Raw genomic sequence first — 23,752 nt, 5'->3', positions numbered from 1 at the left:
ATTATTTATTTATTTTTAACCTTTGTTCCCTGTATTATTTATTGATTTTTATCCGTATTTTTTTACTCATATGTCCACTCCCTGGTTAAAGGGAGCATCAGAAGCAAGTTTTTTACAATCACACAGTCACATTGAAAAAGTTATATCATTATACAATCATCTTCGAGGAACAAGGCTGTTGGAACATAGCTCTATATCCCTCTAGCCACTCCAAAACACCATAAACTAAAAGGGATATATATATATAATGCATTAGAATAACCTCCAGGAGAACTTCTCGACTCTGAAATCTCTCAGCCACTGAAACTTTATTTTGTCTCATTTCTCTTTTCCCCTTATTGAGTTTTATCAATAAAAATCTCAAGAAAGTTTTCTCATTCCCATGATGTAGGGTCCTGACTCGTCCCCAGGAGTTCTGTCCCACATTACCAGGGAGATTTACACCCCTAGGAATCATGTCCCACATAGGTGAAAGGACAGTGAGTTCACCTGCTGAGTTGGCTTAGAGAGAGTGGCCACATCTGAGCAACAAAAGAGGTTCTCTGGGGGTGATTCTCAGGCCTAATTTTAAGTAGGCTTAGCCTATCCTTTGCAAGAATAAGTTTCATGGGGGCAAACCCCAAGATAGAGGGCTTGGCCTATTAATTTGGTTGTCTCCACTACTTGAGAAAATATCAGAAATTCTCCAAATGGGGAAGTTGAATATTTCCTCCTTTCTCCCCAATCCCCCATGGGGCCTTTGGAAATATTTCTTTATTCACAGCCTATATTACTCTGGAATGTATCGGGGTATCACACTAACTTGGACAAACTAACAAAATCTCATACCACATTCAAGATTCCATATATTCAACTAAACTGACCCATACAAGTTAAATTAGGTAATGTGCAACCCAAAATATAAATTTTGCACCAAATAAACATCCTTTGGTCTCACACAGAATTTGAAGTTTTAAAATATGGACGATATTTTATATCGTCCTTTACCCTGTATTCTGATTTACCTTAGTCCTATCCAGATCAGCCTCCTTCATATCTCTAGTCAAAGACTGATCCCTTTTTCAACTTTTTAGACAGTTCCTGTATGGGGTTCTGCTGACTTTCATAGCTTCAGGGCTCTAACTCTGAATCTCAGTTGTCACCTAAATACCTGAAGTTTCTAGGAACGACCAGGTTATATACAAACAGCTCAGTATCTCTGAATTTAGAATTAACAACATCTGAATATATATGACTGCTCTAAGAGCTTACAATCTGGCACCCTCTACAATAGGCCCCAACCTGTTAACCCATGCTCCCAGCTTCAGTTCACTGAATTATGTCTTTTGTTGTTTTTACATTTTTTAACGTTTTTTATAAATTGTGAAATATACCGTATGTACAAAAATGTAATGAATTTCCAAGTATGTTTTAACAAGTAGTTATAGAACAGATTTTAAAGTTTGGTATGGGTTACAGTTCCACGAGTTTTCATTTCTTCTTCTAACTGCTCCAATACACTGGGGACCAAAAGAAATGTCAATATGATTCAGCAGTCATACTCATGTGTTAAATCCTATCTTCTATGTTATACTCCTCCTTGTCTCTCTTTTTCTCTTTTACGAAAAATAACATATATACAAAAAGCATTAAATTTCAAAGTACATCGCAAAAATCATTGTAGAACAGATTTCAGAGTTTGGTATGGTTTACAATTCCACAATTTTTGGTTTTTACTTCTAGCTGCTCTGAGGTACTAGAGACTAAAAGAAATATCAATATAATGATTCAGCACTCACATTCATTTGTTAAACCCTATGTTCTCTGTATAACTCACCCTTCCACTTTAGGGGTATATGGGTTATGCTCATTCTAAATTTTTCATGTTGGAAGGAGCTGTCAATAATATGGTATAGGGGGATGGAACTAGTTGATATTCTGGAGAGGTTGGGCCCTCTGCATTTCAGGACTTATCTGGTCCTGGGACACATCTGGAGGTATACGTTTCTGGAAAGTTACCCTAGTACATGGGATCTTTGTAGAATCTTATATAATGCCCTAGGTATTCTTTAGGATTGGTAGGAATGGTTTTGGTTGGGGTTTGGCAAGTTATGATAGGTAGCAATGTCTAAGTGAAGCTTGTGTAAGAGTGACCTCCAGAGTAACCTCAACTCTATTTGAACTCTCTCAGCCACTGATGCTTTATTAGTTACACTTCTTTTCCCCCTTTTGGTTAGGATGGCATTGTTGATTCCATGGTGCCAGGGCCAGGCTCGTCCCTGGGTGCCATCCCCCATGCCACCAGGGAGACTTTCACCCCTGGATGCCATGTCCCACATAGGGGGGAGGGTAGTGGTTTCACTTGCAGAGTTGGGCTTAGAGAGAGTGAGGCCTCATCTGGACAACAAAAGAGGCCCTCCAGAGGTGACTTTTTGGCACACCTGTTGGTAGGCTAAGCTTCTCCACTACAGACATAAGCTTCACAAGAGCAAGCTTCAAGATTGAGGGCTTGGCCTATTGATTTGGGTTTTCCTAATGTTTAACACAGTATCTTGGGTTTCCCTGGTGCAGTTCATGAGTTTTTATATTATAATTAATCATATGAGTGAGGCATAATAATATTTGTCTTTGTCTTCCTGACATTTATTCAACATACAGTCCTTAAGTTTCATCCCCTTATTTGCATGCCTCCTGATAACCTTCTTAATACTAGTATATGATATAAAATCATATTTTGGTTTTGCTCTTAAACTGTAAATTTTTTTCTCAATTTAGGGCAAAGTCATGTGCCATGAATTGTATTTTTGTGTAATCCATCCAGGGCACTCATTCATTGAATTAACATTTGCTGAATACTTGTTTTGTTGGGCACTCTAAATACAGTGGTGAAGAAGAAATGATTGGTTAGATGCAGGGGGAGATGGAGAGGAGAGGTGGAGCCAAGATTATGACGAATTTCTGGCTTGGTTAGCTAGATTGTGCTATTTCACAGAATAGGAAAGATAATGACTTAAGTGTTAGCTGTATTGGGTTTGCTCTTACAAAAATGACATATCTTCTTTTTGACCTGATTCTTTATCTGTAAAATGGAAATAATTATACTATCTATCTGACATTGTTGTTGGGAGGATTAAATAAGAGAAAACAAAGAAAGGAGTTTAGAATAATTTCTGGCACATAGGAAGCAGTCACTACATGCCAGCTATTTTGTTGTTGTTGAGTTTTAGGTGTCTGTGTGAAATTCAGGTTGAGATGTTTAGTAAATTGCCTATGTGAGCCTAGCTTTTAGGAAAAAAGAGTTCATGATTGAGATTGCCTAGGGAAAGAGAAAGAAGAGGGTCAAATAAGATTCCAGAAGATATAAAAATTAAGTGACAGACAGTAGGACGGAAAGATTATTCCATAAGAGAAAACAAGAATGAATTTTTCTTGACATGGTCAGACAGCATAAACTAGTATTTTTTAAAGTTTTGCTTTTGGAAACAGGCACACAATATTATTGTGTTTGTGAGCATTAGTGAGTTACCGTACATTCTAGGGTAGTTGAAAGTATTAAATGAGTTCCTGACAAAGTGTAACAAAGAGTACATGTCAAATGTCAGTCTTCACTAACACGTTTACTAATCAGGTATAAGATCCCCCCTTCCAAAAAATAAAAATAAAAAATAAAAAATAAAAAAATTAAAAAAAGATCCCCCCTTCCCCCCCAGCCCCACAAGGCTTCTGTGGCATCTATTGCAGGAAACTTTCTGCCTTTCAAAGGTTCATTGTTGCCTTTGCAATTCTTTTAATTACTGTCCGGTAACTATCCTTCCACCTTCCTTAGTGTAATGTTGTTTGGTCAGCTAGATAGGATCACAGAATTATTTGTCTATAGTCTGAAGACATTATAAAATATATGATTTATACTTATATGGCATTGAGTTTTATTAATGCATCTACAATTAAACTTTCTTAGAACATTTGACTTTCAGTTTCTGGTTTATCCCAGATAACAGTCTTGCTTCTGAAAAATATAGCTTTTTTCAAGTGTTCTCCTCAAGTTTTGGCATTGGTATACTCTAAATACCAGCTGAGATTTCAAAATATAGCTATGTTTTCCACTTATGGAAATTTACTCAAACTAGATGTTTTTCCCTCTTGCTTGCTTTCTGCCTGGCACTTGAGATCAGTTTTCTAGTACCAACTCTGCCAGTAATGAGCTATGTAATGATTTGCGGCAGTCCAGCTCTAAAAAACTTGAGTCTTTTATTTCAAGTAGAAACTGACCAAAAATAACTTTTTCAAATTGCTTATATTTATTATAGGATGATTCAAAATGACAAAGAACTATTCAGTACAAAATGATATAAGCTATCTAAACCAAGCATACTACCCATAAAACAGACACACATTCACTCACACATGTAATTCTATGGGGGTAGGGGTAAAAGTCTACTGTGCTTTGATTTCTAGGGTTGTGTGCATCCAATGGTCCATTAGTCAATTGCCTTGTGGAGATGGAAGCTTTCTTTTTTCTCAGGTGCTGCCTAAGCTGTCACCATAGGTGGGATTTGGTAAGAGGCGTCTCAGAAAGAGGTCCAGGGTCCCTGGCCAGAAAGTCAGCATTCAAGACTTAGAAAAGTAGAAGAACTGCTGCAGCCCTGTAGTTCTGAAGTGTCATGGAGCTATGAATCCTCAGGGTCCTTAAACTTCACAGTGGTGAATTATCTTTCTGTGATTTCTCCCTACCATGACTAACTGATTGCAAGTTTGCTAACCCTAATGTGTGTATCTAAAGATAATTAGCATAAATGCTGTCTCTGCTACACTCACCTATCTGGGTGCTCATCAAGCAACCCTACTGTACAGATGCTAATAAAATATGGTAGGTACTCACTAGTAAATAGACAGACTTCCTGTATTGGTATTGATGTATGCTGTTATAACTGGGACTTGAGTCACAATTCAAATAGTTATTCTGAGCAGAAGAATTACTGGTGTTCTTTTACTTTTATATTTTTAAGGTTTTCTACAGTTAACATGTATTTCTTTTTGTGTTAATTTCATTATCAGAAAAACTACAATATTTTTTATATTCTAAAGGCTTTGTTTCTGGTTAATATGGCTCCAATTAGCTAATAGATTTTTATTCTGGATAAGACTACAACAAACCCTTTAGTTTCTATGATGGTTTCCTTTTATCTTTCTTCATTCCTGCCACAAACTTATTTCATATAACTCCTGCAGATCTGGTTTCCTGGACTTAGTGCCATCTTCCCTGATAAATTTTTGACATTATTGTATCTTAATCTCACTTCCTCTTTAATGTGCTTTTTTTACTTGTACAAGAAAGCAAAGGATTAAAATAAAATATATATTATAAATTCAGGATGTTTTGTGCTTTTCCTCTTTCATCTTGTGGCTTTTTTCAACTTAGTGGAAACCGTGAATTCAGAATAATTAAGTTCATTTTGTCAGTTATTGGATCTTTTTAAATTTCCACCTTGCTCTGCTTGAAAATTCACGAATGACCTAACTTTTCTTTTTGTATAATTATAGGGAGAGAGAGGATTTCCAGGTTTGGAGGGCCACCCAGGTTTGCCTGGATTTCCTGGTCCAGAAGGGCCTCCGGGACCTCAAGGACAAAAGGTATGTGTGCCAAGGAACCTAGAATTGAGAACAAGGTCTTGGAGTTTTGTACAGCTTAATGTAATACCTGGATATATTCCAGAGTATATTGGGCAGATAATTTAAAATTATTGGCAAAGTCTCTCAAGGGACTGGAGAAAAAATATGGAATGATTAAACTTTACTACCAAGGAAACCCTGATACTACGTCAAACATTAGGGACATCCAAATCAATAGGCCAAGCCCTTGACCTTGAGACTTGCTCTTGTGAAGCTTATTTATGTAGCGGAGAAGCTAAGCTGACCTATGTTTATGCCTAAGAGTTACGTCTGGAGGACCTCTTTTGTTGTTCAGATGTAATCTCTCCCTCTCTAAGCCCAACTCTGCAAGTGAAATCACTACCCTCCCTCCAACATGGGACATGACATCCAGGGATGAAAGTATCCCTGCCAGTGGAGGATATGACTTCCAGGGATGAGCCTGGCCCTGACACTGTGGGACTGACAGTGTCTATGGGACTAAAAGGGGGGGAAAAGTAACAAAATAAGGGATCAGCAGCTAAGATATTTCAAATAGAGTCGAGAATGTATTCTATAGGTTACTCTTAGGGAAACTTCAGCTAGATATTGCTAATTGCCATGGTATGCCAGGCCCCAATCAATAGTATCCCTGTTAAACCTAAAGAATACCCAGGGCTTTATCTGAGACTGTATAAAAGTTTCATTTACTAAGTTTATTTTTCAGAAAACTAAAACCTTCAGATGGTTCTTAGGCCAGATAAGTCCTGAAACCCAGAGTTACCAGTCTCTCCAAGAGCATCAACCAGTTGCATCCCCCTACCCCATAATTGTTGACACCCCTTTTCAATGTGAAGTTAGAATGCTCATTGCCTAAATATCCCTAAAGAGTGGGAGAAGGATCAAAGGAGGAGGAGGAGTTGTATCAAAGAAAATAGGATTTAACGAATAAGTATTACTATTGAATCATTATATTAATATCTCTTTATAGTCGCCAGTGTCTTAGAGCAGCTAGAAGGAAACACCTAAAATGGTGGAACTGTATCCCATACCATACTTTGCAATTTGTTCTAAAACTACTTTGTTAAAATATACTTTGAACTTTATCATTTTTTGTATGTATGTCATATTTCACAATAAAAAATGTTAAAAAAGATATGTATGCTAAGTTGAAAACCAATTAAGCCATCCTAAATGTAAAAGTAGGTGTTAAATCAACTTAAAAATTACTGAATTATAACCAGAAACTAATATTTAACTGAAACGGTGGAATGCTCTGGAAATGTATTTATAACTTCCTGTTGATTTTTAAAAACTGAATATGACTGCATATTCAGATGCTTTTAGAATATGTCATTAACTGCATATAATTATTGGATCCTCAATAAAGACTAAGTTCCCCTAAAGAGAGAATGAGAATACTTATAAGTAAATTTTAAGATTATGAGAAGTTTCTGTTTTGTTTTTTTTTTAACTATTCCTTTCTTATAATGCCCATTTCCATTTGTATTAGGTAAACTGGTAAAGTGATATATGAAACGGCCAGTTTTGTTCACTTGCCTGGAAAGGAAAATTAGTCACTAAAAAAACACCTTTCTTTCATAATTTTATTATTCTAAATAATGGTGAAACATCATGTCTTTTTAGTATTATGGAAATTAAATGGGCACTCACTAGTTTCTCCTCTCAATAAAGGGGAAATATTAACTAAAATGCATAATACTTTTTAATACTTAACTTCGGCAGACAATAGTTTTTTTGAGGGGGATGTCGAGAATGATCTCTTAGGATGTAGAAATACATCAAGGTAGTTTTGTTGGATTCAAGAGCAGAAGGAACCTGTGCTAAATTTCCTGAGTAGAGCTTTAGCGTTAAACAGCAACACCATAAATGACTGCCCAGAATTTAAGTAAATGGAACCTTAAACCAAATGCCCTGTGTTTTAATGAGAATTACAGACAGCAGAGCTATTATTTTGCATCCAGGAGTGGCACAGAAGTAGCAGAGAGACATAAAAGAGCTAAGTGAATGGAAATGAGCATTAATTCATGCAATCTGTGCAGGCTATTGACAGGAGACATTTCAGTAAATGCCAGCTTGGGCAAATTACACTGAGGGCTAGACTGTCGCATCCCTCAATACCTTGGAACCACTTAAGCTCCCCATAACTTAGGCATAATCTTGTAAAAATGAGGCAGGAACGCTAATTGACTGAGGTTAAATTTCAACCATGTTAGTGGAATGCATGTTTTAAAATGGAAAGTTTAAGTGAACCATAGAAAACATAAAGTTACATTTCTTGCATGCCATGGATCAGGAGCTGAGAGTCTTGTGACCATGCTTGCCGAGAAGTGGCAGTTTAAATAAATAATTCATGTCAGATTAAAAAATTAACTGCATCAGAATTCCTTTGAAATAATTTAGCATTAACTGTGCTGTTCAACAATAGAATGGTAGTTTGAAAATATGTGGTTGTTTGCAAGTTTAAAGCAGTCCAAACTTTAGCAGTGATTCCATTTCAATAAGCGAGAAAGCTGGACTGCTTTCCAAACTTTTAGGATTCTGTGTCTGAAGCACATTTCACTTCTATCTCCAGTGTAACTTCATGTTTCCTAACATAGCTGAATTTGTTCTTTTTATATGATTGGATAGTCTGGTTCTTATGTATGTGTCAACACATATACTAAGTGAAATAATTTGTAGGGTTATATATGAGACTAAAAATATACAAAATGTAAATATATAATGATATATATGCATAATTTTCCAAAAGATTACTCTTAAAATTAAAATTTTATAAATTTTTGATATATGATATCTTCAGTTCATTAAAAATAAATTAACATAAGAGGGTACACAATGAAAAAATTTCCTTAATACCCCTATCCATTAGCCACTATGTACCACATATACCTAACAGGTAGTATTTTAGTTTGTTAAAGCTGCTGGAATGCAATATGCCAGAAACAGAACAGCTTTTAAAAAGGGAATTTATTAAGTTGCAAGTTTACAGTTCTAAGGCCATAGAAATGTCCAAACTAAGGCATCCAGGGAAAGATACCTTAACTCCAAAGAAAGGGCCAATGGAGTTCGGGGTTTCTCTCTCAGCTGAGAGGGCACTTGGTGACGTCTGCTAGCTTTCTCTCCTCATTTCATAAGGTTTTTCCAGGGGTGTTTTCCATCTGCCTCTCCAAAGGTCTCTGACTCTGTGAGCTATATCAGCACTGAAGCTTTTTCCAAAATGGTTCCCTCTTAAAGGACTCCAGTATGCAACCCCACCTTGAAGATAGGTGGAAAACACCTACTCAGAAGGTACCACCCATGATTGAGTGGGTCACATCTCCATGGAAACAATAAAAAAAGATCCCATCAAGCAATATTGAATAAGGATTAAAGAACATGGCTTTTCTGAGGTACATAACAATTTCAAACCAGCACACATAGTTACTTATATTACTTCTTGAAAAATACTTCTGGGTATTTGTGTCATGGATATGCATGCAGATGCAAATATATACATACACATATATGCATATACACACACACTTTTACTCCCTTGTGTTTATAAAATGGAACAGATTCAACACATTGGTTGACCTTTGTTTTTCACTTAATATTCATTCGAACTATTCCATATCAGCATATATAGACTCTGTTCATTACTTTTTTATAACTGCATAGTGTTACATGTTGTGTTTATACCATAATTTAATAAAACAATGTTGCTCAAATGTGTAACTTTGAACAGATATTCTGTCATTCAAAATTATAATCAGTAAATAGCAATTCTGGACTAGAGAATGTATATGTTTATGTATTACTATAGATATTGCCAACTTGCATCCTCACTAGGTTGTATGATTTGTCCTTGGATTAACAATATACATGAAGATCTGTTTCCCTATATCCTTTTCAACAAGTGTCCATCACAAAACTTTTGGATTTTTGCCAATCTTATAAATGAGAAATGGCCTCTCAATATACCTTTAATTTGCATTTCTCTTATAATATGTGAGATTGAACATATTTTCACATCTAAGAATTTGTGTTTTCTTCTTTCTTAACTGTACATTTACCCATTTATTTTCTATTAGATTTATGATATTTTCATATTTCAATGAGCTATTTCTATATTAGTGTGTTTAGCCCTTTACTATTGTGAGATGAAATTATTTTCTCCCAGTTTGTCATGTGTTTTTGCTGTTTGCATGTGTATTTATGGGTCTGTGTTTCTGTGGGTTTTTCAAAAGTCCTTTCCTTTATGTCTTTTGGATTTTGAATAAGAAAGGCCCTTCCCACTATTAAGTTACACAGTAATTCTCCCATGTTTTCTTCCAATATTTTAATGGCATCATTTTTTACCTGCAAACATTTTTTTTTTGCATTTTGAATGTATCCCGGTGTATTGTTTGTGATATAAAATTCAACTTTATTATTTTCCAGATGGCTTCTCAGTTATGTTCCACCATCATATTCCTCACTGATTTACAATGCCACTTTGATTATATACTAAATTTGAATGAATACGTAGATTTGTTTCTGGACCATCCATCCTGTTCCAAAGGTTGGATTATTCAAGTGTCAGAACCATACTGTTTTAATTTTTATAGTTTTATGCTATATGTATTTATATCTGAGAGGGGCTAGTCTCCCTTTATTGCTTTTTTTTCCAGAATTTTTCTCAATGCTCTTGTTTGTTTTATTTTTGTATATGTGCTTCATTTTTATATGTGTTTATTTTTCTATATGTGCTTTATAATACCTTAAATTATCGAGAATTGAAATGTTCAATTTCAAGAGTAACTAAAAGGTTAATGAGAGACAAAAATAAGATATGACATATAAAAACCAAAGGATGAATTGGTTAAAGGAAATACTGCCTTTAGAGTAAAAACTTTGAATATTAATGAATTAAGCTCACCATTCAAAAGTCATAGATTGGTAAAATGGATTTTTTTTTCTTTTGGTGCGTGGTCTGAGAATCAAAGCCGGGTTTTCCTCATGGGAGGCAAGCATTCTACCAGTGAACCACCGTGCACCGGTGGAATGGATTTTAAAAAATATGATCAAGCTGTATGCTCCCTACAAGAGAGTCGCCTTAAACCCTAAAACACAAATATATTGAAAATGAACGGATGGAACAAGGTATTCCATGCAAACCATAACCAAAATAGGAACTGGATTAACTATACTTACATTATACAAAATAGACTCTAAATGCAAATCTCTTATAGGAGACTAAGAAGGACACTGTATATTAGTAAAAGGGGCAGTCCACCAAGACAAAATAGTAATCACAGATATTTCCACAAGTAATCATGGTGCACCAAAATACATGAGACAAACACTGACAGAACTGAAGGGAGAAATAGATGTCTCTACAATAATAGTTGGTGACTTCAGTACAACACTCACAACAGTGGATAGAATGTCTAGACAGAACATCAATAAGGAAACAGATAACTTGAGTGATACAATAAATGAACTATATTTAAGAAGCATATACAGAACACTTTAGCCCGCAACAGCACAGTATACATTCTTCTCAAGTGCTCATAGATCATTCTCCAGGATAGACCACATGTTGGGTCACAAAGCAAGCTTCAATAAAATTAACAAGATCAAAATTACACAAAACACTTTTATGGATCAAATGGAAAGAAGTTATAATTCAGTAATAAGCAGAAGACTGGAAAATTCACAGATATGTGAAAGTTAAAACACTCAGACAATCAGTGGATCAAATAAGAAACTTCAAGAAAAATCTGTAAATATGTTGAGTAAATCAATAAATATGAATGAAAACAAGAACACAATATATCAGAACATATGGGATGCCATGAAGGCAGTACTGGGAGGGAAATTTATAGCCCTAAATGCGTACATTTCATAAGAAGAAAGAGCAAAAACCAAAGACCTAATTGCATACCTGGAGAAACTAGAAAAAGAACAGCAAACTGAGCAGGCCACGGTGGCTCAGCAGGCAGAGTTCTTACCTGCCATGCAGAGTTTTCGCAGCAATGCCAGAGACCGGGGTTCAGTTCCCAGTGTCTGCCCAGGCAAAAAAGCAACAAAACAGCAAACTAATCCCAAAGCAAGAAAAAAGAAAGAAAGAACCATTAGAGCAGAAATAAATGAAGTTGAAAATAGAAAAACAATAAAGAGTGTAAGGTTTCTTGAACTTGATAACTGTATTTAAGGTGGTTACATGAGTGAATATCCTTGTTTTTGGGAAATATATATGGAATTATTAAGTGTTCAGGGAACACTCAAATGTTCAGAACATCAATTGATAAATATACACTGACATATGCAGCTATATAGATAGATGGATTGATAGATGGGTAGATAGATTGATAGAATGATATGACAGATGAAGCAAAATGTTAAAATTTGTGAATCTGGTATCTAGGATAGTAAGGGTATGTTTGAGTTCTCTGCTTGAGTTTGTGTTATTATTTTTAACTGTCCTGTGTATTTGGAAGTATTTAGAAAGTTCTTTTAGGAACAGAAATGCATTTTAGCAGAATAATGGACACCCCCAAAACTGTCCATGCTCTTATCCTCAGAACCTGTGAATATTTAGGTTACATAGCAAAGCCACATTAAGGTTGCTGATGGAATTAAGGTTGCTAATTAGTTGATCTTAAAATAGTGAAATTATCCTGGTTTATTTATTGTAATCGCCAGGATCCTTTAAATGTTGAAGAGGGAGGCAGAAGAGTTAGTATCAGTGTGATGTGATGTGAGGCAGATTCATGCATTCTGGTTTTAAAGATAGAATGGCATGCTCTGAGGAATGCTGGTCACCTCTAAAAGCTGAAGAGCAAGGAAATGGATTCTTTCCTAGACCTCTACAAAGGAATGCAACCTTGCCTACACCTTGATTTTGGCCCAGTGATGCCCACATCAGATTTCTGACCTCCAGAACCATAAAATCATAAATTTGTATTGTTTTCAGCCACTAAGTTTGTGACAATTTGTTACAGCAGCATAATAAACTAATACATAGGTTAACCCTTTCTCCAAATGAAACTTTCCATGGAAACCTGACATGAAACAGATAAAAATAAAGCTGCACTAACTGAAGGAGAGTTGTGATAGGCCTGCAGGCATCTCTGGTGGAAAGGTCTGTGAATTGGGTAGTTTGAAAAGCATTTGTAGAGAGCAATGCGTCCCAGTCAATAAAAAGTTGTCCAAGCCCCAGGCAGTGATCCATTGTTCCACTAAAAGTCTTGTACCTTGGAGAATAATTGGATTTTCTTTCTTTATGTTTTTTTTTTCTTGACATGGTCAAGCACCAGGAATCGAACCCTGGTCTCCAGCATGGCAGATGAGAACTCTGCCACTGCACCACCATTGCCCACCCTCTTTATGTTTTTTAAGACAATAGTTTTTTGTAAAATATATCATTGTCAGGCAAAACTTCAAACTGTGACTAGAGATGAATATATAGATTAACACACAGTTGGCATCCTCTTTTGTGGGAGTCTACAGTAGAAACTAGAAGGAAAGTTTATGTTGTTTTTGTTCCCTCTTAAGCTCTGCCAATAGGAAGTGCCTTTTACAGAAAGCAAAGATTTAAAACAGCAAGTTTAAGAACAGCACATATTTATGCTAAGACATGATGCTATGTTTTACCAGCATGGTGAGCAGATTGACATAATATGCAGCATGTCCAGATTTTCAGCTCTTATTTTGTTCACGCATACATGATTTTAGGAAAATCTATAACACAATTAAATCATTTTTCATGCACAATTCATGATTAACTTTATAGGTATAAAGTTTCCTCTACATGTTGGCAGTTCTCAATAAATAAATTTCTTATATTTATATATACCTTCTTATATTCCTATATTTATATATACCTTCATTTTTTTCTATATTTATATATATAAGTGCTTTCAGCCTCAATAATAAATGCTTCTACCTTAAATAAATAGTTTCTTACCAATTTTCACAAAAGTTCACCAAATTTCAGTGTATTATTTTATAATTGAAAATTAATTGTTTAAATTAATTAAAAATTAATATTTTTGAAGGAAAAATAACTAAATATGTTGTATTTTTCAGGGTGATGATGGAATTCCAGGGCCACCAGGACCAAAAGGAATCAGAGTAAGTGATATTTATTGCATGTCAAATGCCTTGTTAGTTGAAGCTAATAAAAAAATGTTATGAGACAACTGGAAGAGACCTATATTGAAATGAGTCTTAAAAAGTTCAATTTGAGTTGGTATATGTTTATGATTAACCTTTCTTTAGTATTTTGATAGTTATCTTTTTATATCCAGATGTCTATTTAAATTCATATAATTTGAGAATTATAAAGTTTCTTAACCATAAGAAATATGAAAGTGCTAAATTTTACCTACTTGTTTATTTATTAAAATTGTATAAAATGCAGTTGGTTTAAACCAGAACTTCCCAACTAGAATGATCACCTCAGCTCTCTGGGGTTTAGAGGGCTGCCCATCTCAGGCTGAATATACATGTCCCCATATGCAATGCACAGATGTTACAATTTTCTTTGTGTATCTTGAAGAGAATAAGGTTGGAAAGCACTAGTTTAAACTATCATGTTAAAGAATTGCCACTTTTGGAAGGACATATTTCCACAATTTTAAGATGCATTCTTTTTCAAATTTTAATGTTTTGGAATGAGAATATGACTCAAAATTGAAGTGTACATTTAATGTATTTTTCGGTAAAGTTTTTAGGTTGACATATATCTTACAGTTTGCTTTAGAATTTTGAGGTAACTGTGGTTTAAGAATAGCACTGACTGTTGGAAAATTGTATTTAACTTCCTTGAACCTAAATTTCTTTGTTTGTTAAATTAGAGTGTTAAACAGCCAGGTAGTCAAGGTCCCTTTTAGATATGAAATTTTGTCTTCATAGATTGAAAAGAAGATCCCTTGATTTGAGTATAAAATACATGGTTGATGGAATAGCATGTCTATGTATGTAACAAAGATAATCAAACATGATTCTTTGATCTTCAGAATTTAGTAGAAGTACAAATATTAGCTATACTACCATTAACTACATCCTAAGCGTTGGTGAGACTGACAGAATTGTTCATTTTATCAATGTCTGGGAACCTGACTAGTCCATGTTCCACTTATAGAACTTTGAAGGTACTTGGCACTTGACGGTGTGATATTTTCTGGGTCCTCAGGTCTTAGTTCACAGGCAGCTCTTGACATGCAGAGTTTTTAAAATGTATTACTATGCAAATTTCCAAATGTACACAGCTATATAGAGAATAGTATAGTGAACCGCCCCAACATACGTATCACCCAGCTTCAAAAAATATCAACATTTTAAACAGTCTAGTTTCATCTATACTTCACCACCTATTTTTTGGAATATTTTAATAAAAATCCCATACATTATGTCATTCCACCTGGCAAGACTTCAGTTTCTCTCTCTGATAACCACATAAATGCTATGCATTATCATACCTCAAAAACATTAGTAATAATTTTTAAACATACCTTAATACTAAGTTCATAATCAGATTTACTCAGTTGTCTCAAAGATGTCTTTTTACAATTCATTTGTTCAAATGAAGATTCAAACATAGTCCATATACTTCATTTGGTTCCTATTTGTCTTAAGCCTCTTTTATTAAGCCATTGGAGAAATTAGGTTATTTGTGATGTACAGTGTTCCGAATTATGGATTTGGCTCATTGCTTCCTCATAATGTCAATTAAATTAATCCAGTATTCCTCCCATTTCCTGCAAATTGGAGGTTTCCTCCGGAGAGGCACTAGGGAACTTCCTGGGCATACAGTAAAACTATGCAGTTCAAATTTGTGCATTTTTACCATATGTAAATTATACCTGTAAAAATAATAGAAAAATAGAAAAAGCAATACTTGGTAGATAGTGCTGTGCACTTACTATTGAATTATATCATGAGGCACAAATGACTGCTTATTCCACTTTGTTGATACTAAATTGCATCCGTGGTTTCAGGTGATATCAGCCTGATTTCTCCATTAAAAATGTTCCTGTAAACTTTTTATCTAATGGTTTTAGCATCCATTGATGATCATTGCCCAGATCCATGTAAAATCTATGGTGATTTTAAAATTAAGTTAATACTTCCTTATTTATTAACTGGAATTCTAATTTTTCAGCTGGAATTTATTTAATAGAGTAATGAGTTTCTACACCAGCAACTTATAGTGGTGGTTAGGGAAGTGGTTTGAAATTTATATCATTATAAACATGGAATTTATATGTTTCAATAAATTGTAGCTGTCATTCTTTTTGATGAACAAATTGTGTTATCTTTGGCTTGTGGGAGCCTGTTCAAGATAGCTCCCGTCCTGAGTCTTTTTGACAAAACCCCATTCATCTTTGATAAATTCCTTGCTTTCTGGCACAAGACCTCTCAAGCTTATCTTATACATTTCCTCTTCAGATCTGGAATTGGCCATTTCCCTGATTCCAGATTCTTTTTAGTGAAAAATGTTACTTAGATAAAACTGACTGAATATTAGTAGTGTTCAAAATTACTGTTTGTCATTGTTTCAGTGTCTTTTAACAAGATTATTTCCTAACTTTTAAAATTGCATACTTCTATTTGTCTGTCATCTATCTATCTATCTAATAATCTAATAATCATCTATCTAATGTTATGGTGAAAATTTTTATTCCTAATGACATTAATATAACTAATTTGCTTTATTCTACAATATACCTATAATAACTTCAATATAACAATCTCAATTTTAATAGTAACAATAGTAATCTTGAATGCCAGTATTTTTTTGTTTAACAATTTCTGGTATTTCCTTCTACGTATTTATTCCAATACACTAGAAACTAAAATGAAATATCTATATAGTAAATCAGTAGTCATAATCGTTTGTTAAATCTGAATTTCTCCGTTAATACCTCCTGCCTCTCATTTAATCATTTTGTCAATCCTTAGGGATATCTGGGCAATGACCATTTTAACTTCTTCATACTGAAAAAGGATATTGACCTTAGGGGGTAGAGGAATGAAACTGGTTGTTGTTCTTGGAGAAACTGGTACCTCTGGATTTCAGGGTTTATCTGGCATAGGAACAATCTGGAGGCCTTAAATTTCTGAAAAAATAAGTACTAGGTAAAGCATTTATAAAGTCTTAGATAGAGTCCAAGGTATCCTTTAGGGTTTTCAGGAATACTGTTGATCAAGGTATGGCATACTGTGGTAATTTGAAATATCTGGCTGAAGCTTATATAAGAGTAACCTACGGAATGACTTCTTGACTATTTTGTTTCATTTTTTTTTTCCCTTTTGGTGAAGTCGGCATTCTCAATCCTTCGATACCAGGGCCAGATTCATCCCTGGGGGCCATGTCCCACAATGCCACAGAGACTTACACCCCTGGAAGTCATGTCCCATATAGGGGGGCAGGTAGTGATTTTATTTGTGCAGTTGGCTATCTGATAAACAAAGGAGGTTCTCTGAGTATGACTCTTAGGCATACCTATAAGTAGACTTAGGGATTGGCTTATTAAATTGGGAATCCCTAATGCTTGTGAGAATATCAGGAATTCCTCAAGGGGTTATATTAATAGTTCCACATTTTTTCCCAGTCCCTCAAGGGAACTTTGCAAATACCTTTTGTTTTCTGCCCAAAATACTCTGGAATATATTGGGGTAAAATACCATATTTTAAGGGCACTTGAAGTAATTATTTTCTCCGTATAGTAAGGTTCCTCAATTCCAGATTTTTTCAGGTTTGAATGATTGTATTTCTGCTTTTTAATTTTGATTTTTAATCATGTGAAACTTTGACATGGTTCGATAAGACAAGGTATAGTCATAGATGCTTCCCTTTCATCTTTGCCATCCCCCTCATTGTCTTCTCCTTCTCCATAGAGGTAATCATTTCTATTTTTTTGTTTGTTCTTTCATTGTTTAGTCTCATCCCTCTGCTTATAAAAAGTAGTATATTATATGTACTATTTGTGCCTTGCTTCTTTTTTTTAACATTATGTCCTAGAGATCACTCCATACCAGTATATAAAAAACTTCCTCATTCTTTCTCACAGCTGCATAGTGTTATATTCTGTGGATGCTCTATAATATATTTAGTAATTTCCCTATTTAGTGGACATTTGGATCATCTCCATTCTTTTGGTAAAACTAATAATGCTGTAATAAATAACTTAGAATTTAATATTTTGTCTCATAAATTCTCAGTATATGTTTGAAATAGATTCTTATAAGTGAGTTGCTAGGTTAAAGGGTACGTACCTGTGTAATTTTGCTAGATATTTCCAAATTTCTCTCTATAGTGTTTGAATCCCTATTAGCCATGTATCACAGTGCCTTTTCCCCATAACTTGTCCTATGAAGAGTGTTGTCAAATTTGTATTTTTGCCAGTCCTGACCAGAAAAATTTAATTGAGTAATTTTCTGAGTGACTGCATTGATGTTCTCAGGGGCAGAAAATTGTGCTACGTCCACACCCCCTGCTGAATTCATTATTCATAATAAACTTGGAAGAACCAGTTTATAAGATGAGGTATTTCATCCACTAATTTGCCTGCTCCTACTAAGCCCAATGAAGATAAAACTTCATCGAACAGGAGTTTCTTTTGTAGTGTTTCTAAAGAAATAAATTTTTAAAAACTACAGCAGATTTTTTAAGGTGTTTAAAAGAACTACAATGAGTTGTAATAATCAGTAAGATGTAATTTTTTTATTTCTATCCTAAAAATAAATTTATATTACTCTTAGGATGTGATTTTATTGTTATTGATTATTTGGCTGAAGGAATTTCTTTCTTCTTATAGGGTCCTCCTGGACTTCCTGGGTTCCCAGGAACACCAGGTCTTCCTGTAAGTAAGATTTGCCTTTTTGACTTAAAATTCCTTTAAAAAGAATCTCAAACAACTTATGTATATATATTCCTTTACAAAGGGAATGCCAGGCCATGATGGAGCCCCAGGACCTCAAGGTATCCCTGGATGCAACGGAACCAAGGTGAGATTTCTTCAATTTTATCTTAGGTTTGATAATATACTTGATAAAAATCTATGAAGAATGTTGAAGAGGAGATACAGTGCATATACTTGTTCTGAGTAACATTTTCAATATATTGAAACATTAATAATTTCTTTAAGCATGTATAATTAACTGAAATATTGCATTGGGTAATGATTAGGATAACTTACCAAATCCTTTTTCGGCTTTAGTCTATTGTAGGATAGGAGTTAAAAATAAATTAGGCTATATATGTTCCATATATATCAGTTATTTATGGTAGTACTTGTGGATGTTGTTCATTAGTTTTGAGTTTTATTTAGTTATCTTTTTACAAGGGCACAATTGTAAGTTTCAGATATTTCACATTTTTTAGAATTATTTTCCTTAAGAAAAATTCTAAAACTTTGTCTATAATAAAGCACATCAGTTTTTACTATAAACTGTTAGTGTGAAATCTGAAACTCTTTTCCTTCTGCCACCAATGATGCATTTAACAATTGAAAAAGTAAAACTTTTTCATGTATGACAAAACTTCAGGTATGACAAACATTTTTTTTCCTGGCCCACTTTTGTTGTCTTTAGTCAACTGTTTTGATTTAATATAAAGTGATAGCAAAAATAGGAAAATTTGTTCTTTTTGAAAGCTTATAGCCACTGTTCTTATTCCTTTACTTTTTCCTCCTTTAGATTAATACAACGTATTGGCATTTTTCCATTTTACATGTAATATCCATGAAACTATTCATGAAATATCCTAGACATTTCTCATAATGGCATTTGTCAGGTTTTATATTAGGACATATATTTAAAATAACTTGAACAAACTATTTTGATTTAGAAAGGCTGTATTTTGTGATAATTACTGTAGTATATACTTGAAGGCAATATAGTTCTTTTTTACTTCCAGTATTTGCTCAGATTAATCTGACTCTTGCCATTTACTATTATTATTATTGTCATTAGATTTGTGAGACTTACCTGAGTTCTTCATTTCAGTGGAGTCAACTTTGTAGTGATAGGACCAATATGGAAATAGCTTGCATGGCACATTTCGTGTTAAGTAGGCCACATTCTTGTGTCTATTATGGGTTTGTTTGTTTGTTTGTTTGTTTTGCTAGTATGCTTTAAGCAATAAACAGACCATAAACCAGTATTTTAAATTTGAAGGCCGACTGTATCCATAATGAGTACTATGGTTAAACGGATATTTTCCCTTTCTTTTTGTGAAACAGAGCCTTTGCAGATTTGATAATTAGTTTGCGTTTAAGGCTCCCAATTATGTGAGCAACAAATTTTAAATAAGTTAAATGGGTATATTATGGATGATTTCAGATTAAATGGTTTCCTTATGTTTCTTTACTATGCAAGTAACAGAATGAGCCCCAGAGTTAGAGCCAGAATATGTTGCTCCTGCCTGTTTCTGTCTTTTAAACAAGATGTACAGGCCACTTCCTTTCTCTCTGGTCCTTTTTCCCCAAGTGTAAAAAATGGTGGGAAGGAGTATTGGACAGTAACTTAAAGGTATGCAGTTGTAATTTCACTCTTTTAAGCCTTTTGACAGAGATATTTCTAGGATTACTATGGCCTATAGGTATTTCAAGGGAGGTTGCATTGGGATTCTTCTATAGCACTTTTAGCTTTTGTTTTCTCAACTAAATGTCCATGTTGCTACTTTGCAATAGTGAGTGAGAAAAATTGTGTCCCTACAAATATAATGACCTGAAATTGTTAGAATTATTGCTGTTATTGTCCTCTTAGTGATGTTAATGGCATTCTCCTTACTATATTTTCCTTTTTACAACAATAATTTGAAATAGTTTTATAGTAAAAGAAAAATGCAGTAGGACAGTAAAAGTAAGAATCTATATAATACATGGGCATGAAATTGGGGGAAATCATTAACTATTAAATGTGATAATGGCCAGTAATCTGTGATATGATTATCTTAAAATAGATTTGTAGGAAGAAAATGACCTGGGGTAGAAATTTTTTCTTTATTTCTGATTGGGATTGATATGTAGAGAAAAAGGCATCTTAGAAGGCTGAATTGTTATGGATAGCTGATATCAAGGTAATTGGTAAGTGAAAGCTAATGAATTTCTGGCATGCTTCAAAATGGCTTTCACAGAAACCTTTTCAGTCATTGTTTGTTGGTACAGTTATGCTTTGTTTCTTGTTCTTCTATGATCTTAACCCCTTCTAGGGAGAACGTGGATTTCCAGGCAGTCCCGGTTTTCCTGGTTTACAGGGACCTCCAGTAAGTTATAAAGTTTGGGATCATAACAAATTAACACAGGAATTAACAGAAAAAGCATAAGTGGTAGGAAACAACACAGTCATGGGGAGCAAAATAGTGCATTTTAAAGTAGCAAGCTAAAGAATGACTTACAGAAAAAGTTGGTAATATTACTCTTTGCTAAGCAAAAGCAAGGATTCTAAAGTATTCAATATAAATGTCATCTCTAAATATCCAAGATATATAACACCCAGAAATGATCTTACCATAGTCTATTCAATTTGGATTCTAAAATAGTTAGAGAGCATTGTGTTCTTTTGCTTCTCCCTTTTTCTTTTCTGTAAATATATATATACAATAATCCCTTTTATTTTTAACAATAGGGACCTCCTGGAACTCCAGGTATGAAGGTAAGCATCTCATGCTAAAGAAGGTAAACATTTAGAATAAAATATTTGGAAAGCTTTCTCCTTCAATATGATAATGAATCATTTCTGTCTTAAGATGGATGCTTCTAGAAGCATGTGCACACTTAGACTTTCCCTAAGAGGTCTCCTCTGTTCCCAAGGCTTTAAGAGCCTTCTGTAAGTTGATACACTTCCAATGTGCATCTCAGATTCAGATGTCTTTTCTGATACCTTTAAGTCCGCATTTTATTTCTTGAGACGTTTGACCACCTGCTCCCTCTGGAAACACTCTTTCCCCCTGGTGTCTGTGATACTACTCTTTACTCATTTTTCTTCTGAATCTCTGGTCATTCCACTGTCTTATATGCAACCTCATTTTTTTCTATCTAGCAAGTTTCTCAAGATACAATCCTGACACCTTCATTTCTTCTATGCCTCATAATATTATTAATGCCTATATGTTGATTATTATCTAGTTACTGAATGCCCACAGTGATATATCTCCAAAACAGACTTTCCTTCTGAGTTAGATGCATGTATTGAATGGCCTTCTGACATCACCAATCAAATATCTCGAAGACATTCAAATTAACATGTCTAAAATTAAATTGTCCTTCATCAAAAAAATAAACCTGCTCCTTCCTCTGGCATTTACATCTCTGAATTTTCCATCACTATATATTATGTACACTTTCACATGAGTTCAAATACCTTAGATTATTCAGTTACTTTGTGCACCTTCTTATGCCATTTATCACTGAGTAGTGTTAATTCTACCTGATAAATATACCTTAAATTCGTGTGCTTTGCTCCATCTCTACCGCCACCACGTTAGCTATAAAGTCTTTAGACTATTGCAGTAGACTCTTAACTAGTTTAGATTTAACTATTTTCATTATTTCGCTTCATATCTCAGCCTGATTTATTCTCTGCAAAACAGTCAAGAGTTATCTTTTAAAAATTGAAATGAGCCATGTACTCTTCCTGCTTATTGACCTTCGAGAGCTTCCCACTACATCTAAGATAAAGTGTGCATTCTTTTCCATAGCCTGCAAGACCTTCATGTTCAGGCCCCTGCCTACATTTCCAACTTTGTCTTATACTTTTCCCTTCACTCACTGATCACACCAGTCTGCATTCAGGTATTTGAATGTTCCAAACTCTTTCACCTTTTGGGTCCTTTGTACATGCTGTTTATGCTACCTAACACTCTTTCTCCTCATTGCACTCAATTCAGTCCTTACTATCCTTCAGCTCTCAGCCTGAATGTTACCTTCAGCCTGAATTGCCTTTCTTTGATTACCCAAGCTAAAGTTTTCTCCATTATTTATCATTCACTGCACCATGCTGTTTTTCTTTATAACCTTCAACATGTTGTCATTTTATTTGTTTACATGCATTCCCCTGTCATGCTGTTAGTTCCATGAGAGCAGAGGCCTTGTTTATGTTCCTCACTACTGAGTTTCTGGAACCTAGTACAATTATTTGCAAATACTTCATATCTAATAAGTATTTTTAATGAGTGAGTAACTGAAATTACCACAGCCTCTTAAATCTACCATATTGGGGTACACTCTGGCGACTTTCTCATTTTCCTTCAAAAAGCAATTTTACTCATTTTAATTACTGAAATGACCTAATAGTCCAGTAGTACATTTATGTGACAAATTGAATTCTCAGATCTTTTTTTTTTAACTTTAGCAAGTAGTCATATATAATAACTATTTAAAACATCCATTGATGATGTCTTTTAGGGGGAACCAGGTAATATAATTATGTCATCACTGCCAGGACCAAAGGGTAATCCAGGATATCCAGGTCCCCCTGGAATACAAGTAAGTATCCATTGATATTCTTCTTTGCTATGTTGATTAAATTAGAAGATCAAAACATCACTTTTTTCTCCTCAACCTCTTGTACTCTCAATTTTAGTCTTAGAAATTATCATCTGAAGTTTGCTAGATATTACCTGTATCTCGCACCTGAAAATGAAAGCAATCTGGGCCAGAAAGAATTCATATAAGCTCTGCTTTATTCTTTTATCTTTCTATCCAGTTCTCACGGAAATTTTTGTTTGTGGAATTGGCAGCAGAAATTGGCTCCTATTTTCTTATTCTTAGGCTGTGGGCAACAGTAGAGTGGTAGAAGTAGTCTTGATCACTGTAAATTTTCTGATTAAAAAATAAAAAGTATAAGCCGCCCAACGTAAGTTATTAAAAGCCATCATTTGTAACATTATCAGTTATACATAAAATATGAACATACTTCAAAGGCTAAAGGAATAAAATTTATGCATGATGTGCATCAAGTGTAATCTTAAGAAAATAGATCATGGTACAGATAACATAGAGACAGCACAACCTTTTGAGAATTTAAAGATTAGGAAGTCTATTTCTTGGGTTATATTCCACAAGAATTGATCCCTTTGCCAAAAAAACCTCAATACTTTCTAGCATTTGATCACTAAGATACAGTGTTTGAGAACCTTTCATTACAT

General features: G+C 34.4%; 1 protein-coding gene across 1 annotated transcript in view; it reads left to right on the top strand.

The window, feature by feature from the left end:
• COL4A5 (collagen type IV alpha 5 chain) overlaps positions 1–23,752 on the top strand; it is a 351,509-nt gene that overhangs the window by 91,687 nt on the left and 236,070 nt on the right. Inside the window, exons 3-9 of the mRNA XM_077145842.1 lie at positions 5,521–5,610; positions 13,684–13,728; positions 18,420–18,464; positions 18,547–18,609; positions 20,816–20,869; positions 21,232–21,258; positions 23,010–23,090. Of these exons, the coding sequence (XP_077001957.1) occupies positions 5,521–5,610; positions 13,684–13,728; positions 18,420–18,464; positions 18,547–18,609; positions 20,816–20,869; positions 21,232–21,258; positions 23,010–23,090 (405 nt within the window). The remainder of the gene's footprint in view (positions 1–5,520; positions 5,611–13,683; positions 13,729–18,419; positions 18,465–18,546; positions 18,610–20,815; positions 20,870–21,231; positions 21,259–23,009; positions 23,091–23,752) is intronic.

This window comes from Tamandua tetradactyla, chromosome X (genome assembly GCF_023851605.1).
Source record: "Tamandua tetradactyla isolate mTamTet1 chromosome X, mTamTet1.pri, whole genome shotgun sequence".
In the NCBI taxonomy this organism is placed as follows: Eukaryota; Metazoa; Chordata; class Mammalia; order Pilosa; family Myrmecophagidae; genus Tamandua; species Tamandua tetradactyla.
Note: the sequence above shows the minus strand (reverse complement) of the source record. Positions and strands in the feature narration are given on the sequence as shown.